Source organism: Schistocerca serialis, chromosome 1, assembly GCF_023864345.2.
Source record: "Schistocerca serialis cubense isolate TAMUIC-IGC-003099 chromosome 1, iqSchSeri2.2, whole genome shotgun sequence".
NCBI lineage: Eukaryota > Metazoa > Arthropoda > Insecta > Orthoptera > Acrididae > Schistocerca > Schistocerca serialis.
This window is the reverse complement of record NC_064638.1, coordinates 883617794-883635547: the sequence shown is the minus strand read 5'-3', so window position 1 is coordinate 883635547 and position 17754 is coordinate 883617794. Positions and strand designations below refer to the sequence as shown.

General features: G+C 42.1%; 1 protein-coding gene across 3 annotated transcripts in view; it reads right to left on the bottom strand.

Moving 5' to 3' along the window:
* Positions 1–17754, bottom strand: part of LOC126410937 (cell division cycle and apoptosis regulator protein 1-like) — a 259834-nt gene that overhangs the window by 165451 nt on the left and 76629 nt on the right. For all 3 annotated transcript variants that reach the window (XM_050081326.1, XM_050081328.1, XM_050081327.1), the window contains exon 5: positions 10455–10660. In XM_050081326.1, coding sequence (XP_049937283.1) covers positions 10455–10660 — 206 coding nt within the window. The remainder of the gene's footprint in view (positions 1–10454; positions 10661–17754) is intronic.

Below are 17754 nucleotides of genomic sequence, written 5' to 3'. Positions count from 1 at the left end.
AAAAAAAAAAAAAAAAAAAAAAAAAAGGCTGCTCACTCTTACTGTGCTTGATTACTGGTGATGAACCATTCTCTTTATTATGTCCTTTGGATCTTATTCTTAAGTTTCTTCCTATCTGACTCATCTCACAATATTGACATTTTATTTCATATATTTCCACTTTTTATATCAAGTTTTCTCCTCTTGGTAATCTTACGTTTCAGCCTTGATCCACTTAATTATCTGCCCAGAAAGCAATTTTAACTTATTTGCTATTTAATAACCTCACCAATTGATGAGGTAATTCTGTGCCTAATGCCATATTAATTTAACGTACCTAATACTACACAGCAATGTATACAGATTTCTATTACACATGTGTAGTATTTGTAGTAATGAGAACATAGTGTTAGCTTCGTTTTATAGAACTTGATAATATAGTCCCAAAACATACTCTGTAAAATAAATCACACACTGACAACAACTGATGCATAATAATCTCTGCACTGATAAAGGTTATACAGGGTGTTTCTGTGATGATGTTACAAACTTTCAGGAATGGTGCAGGAGGGTAAATGTATCAATTTAAAGTAAGGGTCTCTGGTCTGGAAATGACAGAGTCTAAAGTTATACGTGAAAATCATTCTGATCTTTCTGACAGTAGATCTCTGCTTTCCATATTTTGGTAGGAAGTAATTTCGACAAAAATAAGAAAAAAGTCCAGTAAACATGGGCTCTGAAGTGTTTACCTTAAGAGTTATGACTGCTTGTTCATCTTTGTTACTGTGAAACCATCTATTCTAGTGAACAAGTATAACTTCCAACTTGGTTGTTTCCAGACCAAGGTCCCTTTTCTCAAATTGATGCATTTACCCTTCTTCATCATCCCTGCGAGTTTGTAACTTCATCATGGTATCATCCTACATAACCTCAACGATTTATCATGTGTTCTCTTAGAAGTACTATGATGAATTACCATGATAAGCCTAATAAAGCATAAAAACCTACCTGGAAGCAGGGATATGCCAATCCAAATACAAGCACATTTAAAACTGCAATATTACTGATAAGAAAAGGAGTGCGATTTCTAAATCTATGGTCAGGTACCACCAATGTTATCATGTGACTCATGCTACAAGGATGTATTCTTTTTTTTTTTTTTTTTTTTTTTTTTTTTTTTTTTTTTTTTTTTTTTTTTAAAAAAGTTTGATAATGCAGTGTTATGTATAATTTTATTTTAGTCATGTGTTACGTATAATTTTATTTTAGTCATGTGAGTCTTCTTACTACCTGTGCAACCCAAGAGTTGTCATCAGCCTATAGGTAAATAGCTAATGCAGAAAGTTCTTTTATGACTTCACAAGGCTTCTGTGAAAAGTAAAGGCTGCTGCTTATACTAAAATGTTGGCAGCTAAGAAAAATTGTGTCATAGTGGCCTCTTATTGTTAGAGGGCCTGCAGAACTGACACTCAAGATGGGTTGTTAACCCCCTCTCAGCAGCGCGCAGAGAAAAATCGCCAGCGGACAGAAACAATAACAGACTTTCCAAATCAACACTGAACTACTTCACCAGACAACATGTGACAGTGTTCCACCAACCGGAACTCATATGACTGATGTACCACTCCGAGGACCTAGCTTTATAAGTACGCCTAGACCGTCAGACCAGCAGTGTTTACCAACTGCTAGGAACAGCTCTGGCCAGTACTTATGCTGGCCCTAGCAATGTATTCACTCACTGTAGCACTGTAGTAGCATGTTGTATTTTGTATTGCGCAGAGTAGATGTTGGTCAGTAATTTTCCTCCATCGTCTTGTTTCCTTATTTGGTTTGTCACCACAAGAGTTGTGGATTTTCTTGTTGTTCTTGCATTTAAAACTTAGTATATGCCAAGAAGGTATTTTTTTCTTTAATTACAATAAAGTGTGTTCAAATTGACTGCTAGTTCTTTTTCCTGCTGACCGCAGGACACAACAGTTACTGGCGACAAGAGTAAAACTTTCATTTTCAAACAGAATGGCCTCCTCAGAGGAACTTCTTCAGTTCTTGGTGGAAACTGTACAGCAGATTCAGGCAGCACTCACAAGATCAGAAGATTGCTCTCACTCAACAGAGTTGCAAGAGGTAGCTCATAAAGTAGATTCCATCACAGGTAAATTGAACACTTCGCACATGGCTCCACTGATATTTCCAGTTTTCGACAGGTCTGTTGATCCACGGTCAAATTATTTAGAACGGTGGGAACAACTTTTATTGGCACATGGTATCCACGACGAAAATCGAATTTGGGCTTTCTTTTTAGCAGCAGTCAGTCCACAGGTGTATCGTTTAATTCAACAACTGAACCCTGAGCAGCATACTCGCCATCATTCATTTACCCATATTATGGGCTGCCTTTTTGAGTACTTCGACACACAAATACATGTCACCTCCCCCCGTTAGACTTCCTTCTCTTATCGCAAGTCATCAGGTAAGACTTATCGGGAATGGATTACGACGCTCCAGGGTCTCTCCTGCGATTGTAAATTCTGGTGTGCCAACGTTGCCTGCAAGTGATCTTGTGCCTCTTCATTGATTCACGATATGGTGGTCTTTCACGCACCAGACAAGGGTCTTCAGGCTGATATTTTGAAGTTACAGGACCTTCCCTTGACACCTGTCTGCTGATCATTCGTGCGTTTAAACAGTCCCACCGGCTACAACCACCACGTCTCCAGCTGTTTTCGCGGCTCACCAGTTGCCTAGCGCCAAGCAGGAGTCTCATCAATCTGCTGGTCCATCCCATGACAGGAAGTCTTTCTCCCTGCTTCCCTCCTGTCCAGGCTGTTTCCGGACTCACCAACGATCGGAGTGTCCCAACCAGCGAGCAAAATGCACAGCTTGCAACTGAGCGGGCCACATCACCGTGGTGTGTCAGGCTTCACAGAAACATAGCGTAGATGCCACGCTTCCTATGGACACACAGGCTCATCGCGAATTGTCACCTCAGGACATGGACGGCTCGCATTCCATTGAAAGCCAAGTATTTTCCATCATTCCGCAGTTGCGTACCCGTTTTCTCCTTATCTTGGAGGTCACGCATATTCCGGTGGTCTTCCAAATTGACACGGCATCGTCTGTTTCTATTCTGGATGGTGCCACATACCAAAGCTTGGGCTTACCAGCTTTATCCCTGTACACTCACGCCTTGTGCAGTTTCAGTAATCACTCTATATCAGTCGATGGCATTTTTTTCCACACAAATCTCTTACAACAGTCGTTCCTTCACTGCTCAGTTTTTGGTGGTCAGATCCCCCAGTGCTACTAACCTTCTGGGTGTGGACATTTTTGGTCATCCGGGTTTATCAGTGCAGGACGCGGTATCAATTCCCTCATCCGATACCCTCCTCACCCTGTTGCTCAGTAAATACGAAACATTGTTCTCATCCTCCACACCGGAGGTGAAGGGTTTCGCTGTGCATGTTCAACTTCTTCCCTCTGCTGTTCCTCATTTTCTTAAGGTCCGCCCTGACCCCTTTGCTCTCTGAAACAGGCTCCAGGTGGAACTTCGCTGCTTACAAGATGAAGGCATCCTTTCTCCTGTCACACACAGTCGCTAGGCGATGCCTATCGTGATAGTCAAGAAGCCTAATGGCGCTTTATGCATCTGTGGTGATTTTAAGTTCATCGTCAATTCTCAGTCCATCATCGATGCCTATCCTGTCCCATTGGTGGATGACATACTCACAAGTCTTGCAAGCTTGACCATTTTTGCCAAAACTGATTTGTGTGATGCTTATTTGCAGCTGCCGTTGGATGAGGAATCACAGCAGATCATAGTCATCAATACCCCGTGTGGTCTTTTCCGGTACAACCACCTCCCTTTTGGCATTGCCAGCGCCCCTGTCATTTTCCAACGTCTCATAAGCCAGGCGCCTGGGGGCAGCCAATTATATGGATGATGTCATCGTCAATGGCTCGTCCGCTATGAAACTTGCGGACTAGCTGGATCGGCAGTTTCAGGTTTTTGCTGAGGCTAACCTGTGTTGTCGGAAATAAATATGTGACTTTTTTGCATGAGATGTCAGCTATCTTGGGTTCACGACTGATACCCACGGCCTTCACCCTTCTAAGGAGTATGTCAAGGTGATTCAAAACCTACCTCCTCCTACCAACATGAAGCAACTGCAATACATCCTCGGTCAAATCAACTATTATCAGCGTTTTATACCTCTGACCAGGTTATTGCGCAAGGCTGTGCGTTGGGTTTGGGACATGGCGTGTGAACAGGCTTTCACACGTCTCAAGTCAGCTCTCTCCCACCCTCCTTGTCTGGCCGCTTACGATCCTTCCCTGCCCCTCATTGTTGCCGCCGATGCCTCGGACTATGGCCTGGGTGCGGTCCTCTTGCAAGTGGTCAATGGCATTGAGAGTCCAGTGGTTTTCGTATCCAAAAAATTGACTGACGTTCAAACCAAATATAGTCAAACTGAAAATGAAGCTTTGGCATTGGTTTTTGCCCTGATGAAATTCTACGATTTCATGTATGGCTGTCATTTCACGCTACAGGCTGACCACCAACATTTGTTTCTTTGTTTCACCCAAGTGCTACAGTGCTCACCTGGATGGCGCTCCACTCCAGCACTGAGTGCTTTTCCTGGCAATGTTCGACTTTGATATCGTCTACCATACCTCTGAAAGGCATGCAAATGCCGACTTCCCGTCCTGACTGCCTGCCGGGGAGGACCGTGAGTTTGACAATTCTCCCTTTGTTTGTTTCCATATGGGACGGGACGTGGACGCAGCTCTGGATGCGCTTGCGTTGGATGCCGATGCGGTCTAGCAGGTCACTGCTCAGGATCAGACACTGCAAGCTCTCTGCCGCCAAATCGCTGCAGCTTCGCCGACCAGCCGTCATAGCGTTCACAATGCACAGATCCAGCATTTTTGGGATCACCGTCACAGTCATCCTTTTGCATAGCGATCTGAACATTCCCCAGGTGGTCATACCGCATGAGTTGCGCCGCCATGTCCTCGACCTCCTCCATGTTGGCCATTGGGGCATCGTCCTCACCAAACAGTTGGCCCGCTGACACCTTTATTGGTGCGGTATGGATAAAGACATTGCCTCCCTTGTGTCATTCTGCACCACGTACCAAACACGTCAGGCAGCACCCCTGCGCCAGTATTTTTCATGACCGGATGCAGCTACTCCATGGGAATGTCTCCATTTGGATTTCGTAGGGCCTTTTCATGGTTTCCAGTGGCTCATACTGATCCACTCCGAGTCGGGATACCCTTACATGTTCTGCATGATGAACACCACTTATGCTGAGACTATCAACTTCTCCAGCGCCTCTTTGCTGTCGAGGAACTCCCCAAAACAATTGTTACAGATAATGGTCCACAATTTACTTCGACCGAGTTTAAGCAGATCTGTACTGCATACCTGCCAACTTTCAAATACAAAAATCCAGAAGATCCCAAATCGCAAAAATTTAATGCATTCATTCATTGCAAGGTGTTCGAACATAGTGAGGAAAGACTACACACAAAGAGATTACAAGTAATGTTAACACATAATAATGTAGGCTACATTTTAAGATCACTATTTTCGAACTCTGAAGTTAGGTACTTACACAAGTTATTTACCGATGAGTGTTCATTTGTTGTCACTTAACATTGAGAACAGTTCACGCACTACACAAAAATGAGCTTTCCTGCACTTGATCTTGCAAGCCACAATATGAATGACACTGTCAAAACTACTATACTGAACATTTATTTACAAAATTTTCTCAAATTCAAAGAACACTGCTCACATCCCATCACAGATTGCAGAGGAGAGATAAAGATGAGTAGCTTTCTATGCTTTCTTCAGAAATTCTGAAGGAAAACTATTCATGTAACATAGACCACTGTTTCTTGTGTTCAAAACAGAAATGGATCCCAGAGTTTCATTCGACATCGAGGACCTAAACTGATTGCGATTCTTTTTCACCTAGCTGAACACACGCTCCAACTCAGCGGTGCTGTGCAGAAGAGTCAAAACAGAGAGCATTAGCCCGGATAAGCTATCGTACTTCGGAACACCACTAGCTCCACGAATGCTCATCAAAGTGAGCCCATTTGGTATAATCTGTCAAATTCTCGCTCTCACAGTAACAGAGTCATAAACCTGCAGGGCCACAAATTGGCTCTGAAGCACATTCATTGCGTCCTCGGCTGACTCACTTCCCTTCCTTTGCAGAAGTGATGGAAACCTTTCTATAAGAAATTCTACAGAAGAAAATTTGGCATCCTCAATTTTGGAAACTTCTTCATCACTGAAGTGAAACTTGTTTATGATATAATCGCATGCAGAGCAGAAGTAAGCCCTGACAGATGAAAAGAATGTTGGTTTGTCTTTATCATTACGTTTCTCCACCAAATCCATTGCCTGAATGCCAATAGCTAAATCAACATTTTCTCTCTGTTATTCAACAAGATGGTACTGAACTTCCTGTAACAAGGAACTCTTTGTAACTTTAGGTTTAACAAACCTGGAAAGAAGCTGCTGTAATAGGTTCGTCATTAGTTCTAACAGTTTATGAGTTTAAGGGGAAGCACTGTGAAATACAGAATTGAGATTCTCAAATAAAAGAATGACAGCACACAGAAAAGCACAGTATGCCTTGTTTAAATCTGAAGAGAGAAACATAAACAGTTTCTCTTCACGGGTTTGAATAATGTTGTTGTTCTGCAGCACAGGAGTGTCAGATTTTGTGGCAGATGCAAATCTCTTGGGACAACCAGTTCTGATGACTCGATAGCTTTCCTCTTTCCATGGTCTTTAGAATCACCAAGCTCAGCTTTTGAGATTGTAAACGATGTTATGCTACTTGATGCACACTCAGCACTAACACGCACCTCATCTTTAAAGAAGCCAACTAAAGGATTCAACTGCTCCAACAGTCTCTGCAGACACTTTCCGAAACATAGCCATTAGGAGCACTGTGTGAACAGAACACTACACAGTCTTCAATTGGTATTTTGTAATACTACAACAGTGAAATTAACAAATCCCCAGTATTGTGTCCTGTTGAATCACCCACCAAGGCAATGCTTAGCATCACTGTCATAGCTCCCACCTGTAGCCAAAGTAAATGGTTTCCACTGCATACAACTAATGACTTCATTTTTTGAATCTGTAGCCATTTCTTTCAAAATATGTGAAGTCTTTGTACAACCATCATTGTATTCTTTTTTGCTACTTCTGAATCAGAGAATATCTTCTCGAAAAGGGCACCAGCGGGATTGCAGCAGCTAACAGAATATTATGTTCAAATAAAACTGAAGTGAACAAACATTCTGCTCTTATAACATCTAGGTCAGATCCAGGAGTGGTAAAAAATGAATCAATTTTCCTAATGCTATCCTTCATTTTCATACTGCAGATATGTTTAATGGATTTAATATGATTTATTAATTCAGTTCTTCCTCTAAAAGCAATATTTGTATCACACGAACAAATGGAACAGAATGCGAATGTTTTGCCTTTCCACGATCACATAATACACGGAAATTCAGCAGAATATCTATCCCTGAAAGACTGATGAACCACTCCTTACAAGAACTCATCACGAAAACACTAAATCACACAAAAATTCATCACACAATTGCACAAATACCTGAACCACAGCAAGCACCGCATAAAACCAAGCATAAACAAAGCTTTCCCGCTAGGTCACTAACATGTAGTCAAAGCACAAAGAGTATGCAGCAATAATCTGTGAGATGTGTTTATCAATAGAACGTTTGTTCGACTTTTGCCGGGAGTGTTTCAAACACAGAGTTAATGACAAAAGTGCAGTGATATTCTGTGAGAAGGGATTATTGATAATATTATCAGTCTACTTTCAGTCGAATTTCAAACACAGATATCTGAGAATAACAGCTATTATCGAAAGTCAAAATGCGTTATGAATGCAGAGGGTGGGAACAAGCCTAGGAGTTGAAAATTCGGAAAAAAACGATGTTCAACTGGAAAACTACTCCAAAATCCGGAAATGTTCTGGGAAAACCAGAAAACTTGGCAGGTTATGGTACTGCCAATGGCATCTTCCTCGTCCATACCGCCCCATTTCACCCTGCATCAAATGGCCGGGTGGAACGTTTTGTGTGGACATTCAAGACCCAACTCGATAAGCTGCCGAGCCGTCACCTGTTGGAGGCCGTGCTTCTTTTCTTGGCTACGTACCATACTGCCCCCATGCCAGTAAAAGTCCAGCGGAGATACTTCACAGTCGATTATTCGCTCCCTGTTATCTGCCTTGGTACCCGAGGCTTCTCACCCTCCCCCGCCCGCCCTCCGACGCACTCCTTTTGCGTCGGGCAGAAGGTCTGGGCGCAGACATTCTCTGATCCATGGGCACATAGGGTGCCTGCTGTCATCACTGAGCTCTGTGGTCGGGTGATGTTGTCTCTCCGGTGGGCTGACGGTTCCGCTGCCTGCTGGCGTCTCAACCAGCTCTGCCCCCGTCTGGTGGACCACGACCCCTGGGGGAGCTGCCAGTGATTATCACCGACTGCCCTGTGACGGAACCTCCGCTTCCACCTCCACCTCAGCTGCTGTCTTCGCTGCCAGCTGCCCGTGCTGCATCGCCGCCTCCCGTCCCTGCCGGCCACGAACCTATGGATGTCGACCAGGACGCCCCTACTCCTATGGATAATTTTGGTGCTGTGCATTTCTTTTCCCCAGGGGGAGAAATGTCGTAGCGGTTCCATATTGTTAGAGGGCCCGCAGAACTGACATGCGAGATGGGTTTCTAACCCCCTTTCAGCAGTGTGGAGAGAAACATTGCCAGCGGACAGAAACAATAACAGAATTTCCAAATAAACAAGGAACTACTTCACCAGGCAACATGTAGCAGTGTTCCACCAATCGGAACTCATATGACTGATGTAGCACTCCACTGACCTGGCTTTATAAGCATGCCTTGACCGTCAGACCAGCGGTGTTTACCAACCACTAGGAGCAGCTCCAGCCAGTACTGCAGCATTGTAGTAGCACGTTGTATTTTTGTATTGTGTAGAGTAGATGTTGGTCACTATTTTTCTTCCAATGTCTTGTTTCCTTATTTGGTTGTCACCACAAGAGCTGTGGATTTTCTTGTTGTTCTTGCATTTAAAACTTGTTATATGCTAAGAATGCTTTTTTTTCTTTAATTATAATACAGTGCATTCAAACTAACTGTTAGTTCTTTTTCCTGTCGGCCGCAGGACACAACAAATTGCACATATGCTGCACCATCTATTCACTGTTTACAAAGGCACAGCAGTCATCATTTTTATGGAGTAGTCATTTGAGTATGAGGGAAAGAAACAACAGTGACTTTGGAAAGTGCTGCTCCCAGCACATGTGAAGTGCATGCTTTAATTCAATTTTTGTGCATGAAAGAATACACAGGTGTTCATACTCTCCAGGAGTCCATGTCTAGTAATTGAGGCCACAGTAATGTGTGAAGGGAATATTAGACTGATAACTATAAGCAGCCATACAAATAAATGCGCATGATGAAAAGCAAAGTGGAAGTCTCAGTATTCAGAATGGTGAAACAGTGCAAGAAGTGGACAAAAACTGCAATCTGATCCAGGACTGATGGTTTTCATTCTGGTTGATGAATTTCCTCATGCTGGACACACCACTACTTTAGCAATTATCACAGGAAACCTCTGGTACTACAAATTGTGCGCAAGGTAGGTATCGAAAACGTGGTTCCACATGCTGCTACCTGTACTAAGGATATTAGTCAGCATTTCTGTTGCAAACATTTCAAATATCCATCCTCAATACTCGACGTTGCACTCAGGAAGTATTACCTATTCACGCTTTTGGGAGATAAGATTTGTTGGACAATAATTTAGAGATAACGTAGAACTTAAGATCGTTGTTGTCAACTGGTTCAATTCTCAGTTGGAGACTTCTATGCAGGGGGTTGAAGGAAATAGTGTAGTGTTCTGAAAACTGCTTGGATGTGGAAATGTGAAGTAGGTTTGTGGGATACTAAAACTGGCAATAAAAGATTTTTTTATGAATGTAGTTTTTGTGACTGAACAGCCTGACTTTACCAAAAAGCTCTGTACCTGATTCACACTCCTTTATCAAGATCATATTAATTAAGTTTTATAAGTTAGGCAGTATTTGTCTCTTTTGGAACCCTTCGGAGATACAAAGTGTGAGCTTAGAAAGATATTTATAAACGGGCTTAGTTTGAAGTATGTATCTCAAAACTCATCATGAGCAACAGTGGTTCCCTCCCTTCTTTCTTTTGAAGCTCAAACATAATTCCTGTCTTATGGATGAAACACTATTCTTCATTTTTGATACACAATACTGCACTTATTGAGATCATGTCTGTCTAGAGAGACTTTTTAAAAACAAAATGACACAAATATCATTGATTAGCATTATATTTTGAAGTTATAATAAAATACTTTCACTGAAGAAAAGATACCTTGTCTGGAAGAAAACATCTTCATCTATAAAGCCAAAATTGTCATGGACTTTTGTAACTGTTCCTGTGAAGACTCGCTGCTTAGGTGATGGGTTGGGATTTGCAGGTGGCACTGGTGGAACAGCTGTCACTGGTGCACTTTGGAAAGCAGTAGGATTCAAAGAACGTGGTGTTGGGTAGCTGACAGTAGCAACTTGTGGGAACATCTGCAACACAATACATCAAATTATTGACATTATCCTTGGCATCACATGCACTTTGTTCAATAATAAAACATGATTTACCGCAGGAAAGAAATACACAAGCTTCAGTGAACTCATTCATAGCCAAAGCATAAATCAGGGTTCAACTTGGAGGCAGTCGGTTTGATTCCTGGTGGCATGCAAAATTTCTAACAATGGTACTTTATCAACAAGGGCTGGAAAAGTTCTGGTTATCAGATCTTGTGCGAAAGCTCTGGGTTAAATTCCAAATCTTTCCAGTATCTCATGGGAGGAAGGATGGGATTTACACTGCATATAAAGACCCACTTATCAAAGGGGGCTGTTAAGCTCAGTAGTCCACTTTGTGTTGCTTGAGAGACATACGATATGTGATGGCACCAGAATTCATTCACTCCCTTCATTCTGATGATTAACAACAACAGTATAAATATGACACTATGCTCATTGCAAACCCCTGAACATATATTAATACATCTCTGACATAAAAGCTGCCAAAATGGCATCTAATTAACAAAAAGTAATGACCAGTGCAAAAAATAATTGAATTGTCATTTTGCTTTGATACAAATCTTTGTAACGTTTATGTGAGGCAAGCAAAATTTTTTTCATTGCAAATTTATCAAATTTTACTACAGTGTAGTTCACAATTTGGGTTTAATATGAACCTTGTACAGCATAGTGAAGTGCGACATATTGGTGACAGTGAGAGAATTGTAGGTCTTCCTATTCTTGTGTGGTTACTTGCTGATATTGTATTGTATTGTACTGTACTGTATGTTAACCGGGCACCTAGAAACGACAGAGAGGCTCCGTCCCCGCCGCAGCCGCTGTGATCCACAACCCCACGATGACTACCGCAGTTGACTTCACTCCTCCGCCGCCCTATTTGCTGATAACTTTCATGTGACTGCATAACTGATGTTGTATGACCATGGAATCCGTGTAGATTTCAGAATGCCCATTATAATTCAAAGTATCTCAACTAAATTCCTTGTATGTGTTTTGTGTCGAAGAAATGTAGCATAGTACTTGGTAAGTTGCTACCCCACCAAAGTTAGAATGGTAGTGGCTAATGTGCATACATGAGCTTCTCTACACTTGCCTGCTCAGCAGATCCTCTACGTGATGCTTCAGGTCTTGAGTATAAGACTGGTGTTTCCCACATGTCTATAGATCAAAGAGGAGGAGGAGGAGGAGGAGGAGGAGGAGGAATGAAGATTGGGATTTAACATTCCATCCACAACAATGGCATCGCACATGGTGCATAAGCTCAGATCAAGGAAGGATGGAGTAGGAAATCAGCCACATCCTTTCAAAGGAACCATCCCGACATTAAGTGATTTAGGGAAATCACTAGAAACCTAAATCTATATTGCCAAATGGGTATATGAACTATTTCCGCCTGAATATGAGTCTAGGGTCTTATCATTGCATCACCTCACTCAGTATGTCAAAGAGGGAACCAACACAATGGCTATGTATTGAGGAGAGTAGCTGTGAATGATAATCTGTAGAAAGAAAATAAAAGTTACATTCACATCTGTTTCCCTAAATTAATTAATCCACAAAAGAATATGACGACAACAGAATAGGTGAAAATGATCATGAAGATTTCTCACAAAATAGAATTGTGCTCCCTACCAGTAACTGCATTCCCTCCACTTCAAATAGGAATGTGATTCGAAGATAATGCAATGTTACATATTGGCGATGCAATGACTTGTACACTGTCCAGCTTAAAGCTGCTGGAAACCAGCAAGGGCACTTCAAGATAGGCAATCAGAGAGACAAAGTAGACAGCAGGCAAAAGTGGTAGACACACTGAGCAGCTGTCCCAGGGGGGAAATTTCACATTACGGAATTAACTGTAACTCCATCCACCACCTAGACACTGTTCTAAGGTGTCATAGTAGAAGGTGATCACAAATATGCGCATCTTAGCAAACGCAGCAAGCTTGATACTAGCCCCTGAGAACTGCAACATCAGTGGGTTTACTCTGTCAGAGTGCTACGCAAGGAGTTTCCACTCTCAAAAGCCCTCTGGATGGAGCCACGTGAGGTAAAACACTGTTATTACTAGCCATAAGAGGAAGGGCAGTCAATTGAACACTGTTGCTACCAAGCATGGAGTCTGTTAATGTAAAAGTCCAGAAATATCCCTACCTACCAAATAGGAGAAGTAGAGGACTCTGAAAGTGGTTGGCCAGAGGTACCCCGAAGGAGCAGAGCTTCTCATTGGACTGGCTGAAGCTTATAAAGTGCCAGTGAAATGAGGGGCCCGACTATAGCAAGAGAGAACTAGTGAGTCACCACAATCCTTTAAAAACCCATGTTTTTTGTATTCAGACAGAGTTCTCAATCAGATCATCGAGATGCCAACTTTGTGTCATTCGTTGCCAGCCTCAGTAAGCTCCGACAAGTTTGTTTCTCTCGCTCTGAGTGCTGCTCTCAAAGTCTGGACTTAAAATGCTGCTAGTGTTCACTGCTTGTGTTAGCACTCACCCCAACAGCTCAGACAATGACTTCTGTTGTGCATCCAGTTGCACACTCTGCTTTTTCTATCATTTACAATTGGCCTTCTGTGTAATAGTTAGTTTGATTTCTAATAAACAGTGTTAATCAGACTCCCTGAGCATCCTTGAGTCTCCTGCTGTGAGCATCCTATTGAGACTTACAATCAGCATCAGTAAACTAGCTACCTTAACTTGAAGTTTGTCTTTCTGCATTTGCTCGTAGCTGCTCAGAAATTGCAGACTGACTTGTAACCCCCTGTTTTCCTTCTATCCTGTGTTAGGGCATGACAGAACAGCAGACCATGACATATATAATGTCTCACTTGCATTTGCACTTTCATCGTGAGCAGAGTGTCCTGGTAAAGTTCACAATATGACGACACAAATATATGGACCTTGTATTGGATGGCAGAATCTTCTGATACCTGAAGAAAATCCACATCCATCACAGCATCAGCAATGCTGAATGCACTACAGAGTGCCATTTAAACATTTGGAGGACAGTTTCTAAACACAGGAAATTTTACTCTAGATCACCAAAGGTTGAAGCTTTTCAACCCAATAAGAGGACCAAGTATCTGCCCTTAAATGTGTGAGAAAGTCAACAATATGTGCAAGCTGTCTCAGGAATTGCAGTTTCCCAGCAAACTATTCAGCATAGGCTATTCTGCAATGTACTTCTCCAAGGGAGTGAACAGAATTTGTGTATTTTACTACGTAGACTAGTGTTTACTAACTTACTCTAAGTTTATTGCATAAATTTTACTGCATACAGTAGTGTGAGGCGATTTTCTCATGTAGCTTTCTGCTGCCAGAAGCATCAAGTCACATGACTGCTTAAATCTCATGTTAGTACACAGCATACAGTTTAGATCAGTGCTTTAGAGTTTGCACATTTATGTCCTGCGGAGGCTTTTGTGAAAGAAGAGTTTGTAGTAAAAATAACAGCTGATGCATTTATTTTCAGTGCAGAAATTTATTTCTGTTTTACGAGCTTGTGGATCTTGCGATCTTAGGCTACACTGAGAACTCTGCAGAACAGATTTTAGTGTTTGTTTATTCTCCTCTTTTATAATTTGGATACATTCCAACCTCACTAGTGCCAGAATCGGGTAATTTTTTCTTTTGCAGAGGTGTGCTTGTGCCTTCTCAGTTGTTCTTGAGTGTTTTGTTCATATTTAAAATCTTATACATTATTTTACACAGTGCTATGTGGATAGAGGCAGTGCTTGTTGTGAGTGTACACAAGGACAATTGGCTGCTGTCTGTGAACAGCTGGAAACTGGATTGGCCATGGTTGGAGGGCTTCTGGCTGTTGCTCAAAGCTACAGCAACATCGTGGCATTGGTGATGGAATATTTTGAATTTATGGTGATCTTGGAATCCCCTGGTGACCTGGTTGTCACTGCGTCTTCTGATAACAGAATACCTGACTGGTCCATCTTCACTCGAGAGTGAGTGGCAGACAGTGGTGGGTTCGCGTGTCACTGAGTGGAATGTGAAAGAGAGAATGCACAAGTGCAGCTTGTTCCTTATGTCTTAGCAACAGATATGAGGTGCCAGCCAGTGCTGCTAATACTTCAGAGCAAGTCTTGGATACCTCTCCTGTCGGGTCAACGGCCAATTTTCCTACCCAGTCTGAACAAGTGTGGAGGACAGGTATGCTAGTCATTGGGAGATCCAACATTAGGTAGGTAATTGTGCCCCTAAGGCAGGGCTTCCCAACCTGTGGTCCGCGGACCCCTTAGGGGTCCGCCAGCTCTTTCTAGGGGGTCTGCAGCCACCTTTCACCAAATCGTGTAAAATAATGAGTAAAATTACTGAATAGAAATGTGAAATCAAATTAATCACCCCCCTTTTTTTTTTTTTTTTTTTTTTTTCCCCCCCCCCCCCCCTTCGTGTGGTCCATAAGCAGCCTTTGCGGTTCCTAAGTGAGAACGTATACACAGTTTAGTGCCGGAGAATGCGGCTTCTCTGATTGACTGTTTCGCAACAATACGGGGGTCGTTTGTGCGCCGGCTCACGGCGCTAGATGCGCTGAAACCTTTTACGCATGCGCGGAGCGAGCTTTGTCGACCAATCACAGCGCTCGCTGGCATTTATGCGGTCCCAGGCATCATTAAATGTTAAACTTGCTTTGTCAGTGCACTACCTATTTCATAAGTCAATTTTTGACCAGTTTATTACTTCTATCATGGATCGGTGGCTGAAGGTAGGATCACTGAAGAAGGGTGCAGTTTCTCCATCGCCTTCACAACAAGGGAAGTTTCCAGTTAAAATAAATGAGGAGGGAGGACGACCAAAGGAAGACTTTACATACATTTGAACATTTTTCCTCGGATTTCACGACACCCCCCCCCCCCCCCCCCCACACACACACGACTATTACGAAATATGCATGTTCCTTACACAGCAGTAGCCAAATAGTGGAAGTGAACAGATCATAAGCAGCAGCTTGTCAACAGCGAGCAGTTTGGACATGACATTGATTGCTCTTGGAGGAAGACAGCTCCATCGTGTGAAATTTCAATTACCAAGTAATTTTAATCAGGCTATAGTGTTTTGAAGAAAGTAAGTAAATCCACTAGTAAGTGTCTTCTGGATACAATGGGAATTCAAATTGGATCGTTAATTTCAAGTTGTTTTCATCCATCTCTAAACCAAAGACTAATGATACTTCGAGGGGGGGGAAATTGGGAACATGATACTTGCATTAAGAAGCTTTCAGTTCCCATGGGTTTCGCTCTGAAATTTAAAGTTACTATGCTCTTGACTGAATAGGGATCCGCCATGGATTTTCGACTGAAGAAGGGGTCCGCCAGCTGAAAATGTTGGCAAGCCCTGCCCTAAGGAATGAATGCCAGCATATACTCAGTACATTTGCTGGCAGATCTTGTCCAAGATGTGGAGGAGGCTCTACTGGTGATTATCAAATCTGTTGTGTGCAACTGGCTGCAAGTAGTGACACATAAGCAGAATGACACCTGTTGCTTGGTTTCTGAGGCCACCCTCTGTTCATTTCAGTGGACGGCTGATTTGGTGAAGGCAACTAGCATTGCACGTGGCATGCAGGATAAGTTCACTATTTGTAGCATAGTACTAAGGGTCAATTGCTGTCCTATACTTTGGAGCAGAGTGGATGGTCTAAACCAGAGACTCGGGCAATTCTGCACAGGTATTGGATATGAATTTCTTGACTCTGTTATTAGCTAGAGAAATGTAGGGCTCCCCTTAACAGGTCGTGCATACGGTACACACAGGAAGCAGCTACTAGAGTAGTAGAGTACCTGTTGCGTACACATGGTTTCTTTCCTTTTTTTTTATTTTTAGGTTGGAGGAGTCCTCCCACTATGATCAGAAACAACTTGCCTGCCAAAATCAAAGAAACATTAGTCACAATGTTCTCAAAGAAAGCTTATCCTCGCAGATTTGATATAGAAAATGGCTGTATGATATTAGTAACCTGCAGGAGAATACACGGGAATGTCCCAGAATCAATACTTTTTATTGAATGTTACAATACTCAGATAGTATTACGAACAGAAAGCTACTTGAAAGCATAAATGAAGAGCACCAAAATCCAAAGTTCAGATTGGAATATTTATCGTAAGAATAGATTAGTCATCAATGGTGGCAGCGTATTTATTACAGTAAAGAATATGATAATATCTAGCAAGGTTATCATGGATTCTGAACGTGAATTAATCTGGGTGAAGATAAGCATCACAGGTAAGTCAAAAATGGTAACTGGATGCTTTTATAGCATAGAGGTCAGGAGTTGTAGTGGTAGAGCCCTTCACAAAAACTTGCAGAATATCATTAATAACTTTCCTGAACATGTCATTATATTAGGAGGCGAATTGCCATATATAGACTGTGTAAGTTGTGCTACCAAAACTGGTGCCAAAGTTAAGGATTTCTGTGACATTATTCTGAATGAAGGAGATGACTCACCGAAAGGCAGAAGTGCTGCGTCATTGACAGGTACACAAACGACTGACCACAATTTAGGGAGACGTGCGTGTGCATGTGAATGAGTGTATGTGTGTATGTTTCTCCCACTAGCTTGAAAAAGAAGTTTCATTGTTAATAATACCCAAGTATGTAACTTTTGTTTCTGTACCTATCGACAAAGCAGCACTTCTGCCTTTCAGCGAGTCATCTCCTTTATTCCTAAATAATTTGTTATGTCTCATATGAAAATTATTTCAAGCAGACAGGAAACCAACTCATAAAGGTAACATCTTAGACCACCCACCAACCAACAAACAGACCTGACTTACCAAATCAGTTAACACAGAGGAAGGTATCCAGTAATCATAAGGCTGTGATGCACAACTATAGGTATTAGAAGGAATGTTGAGAAAGGTACGAGAATAATTTTGCTTAGCAAGAGTGATAGTATACAAATTGCAGAGTATCTGAGTAGTCAACATCAAACACTCAGTGTTGAGGATGAAGATGTGGGGTACAAATGAAAAAAATTCAAAAGCATTGTTCAATATGCCATAGACAAGTACTGGTATGTTCTGAGCAAGGTCTGAAGGGATGGGAAAGACCCAC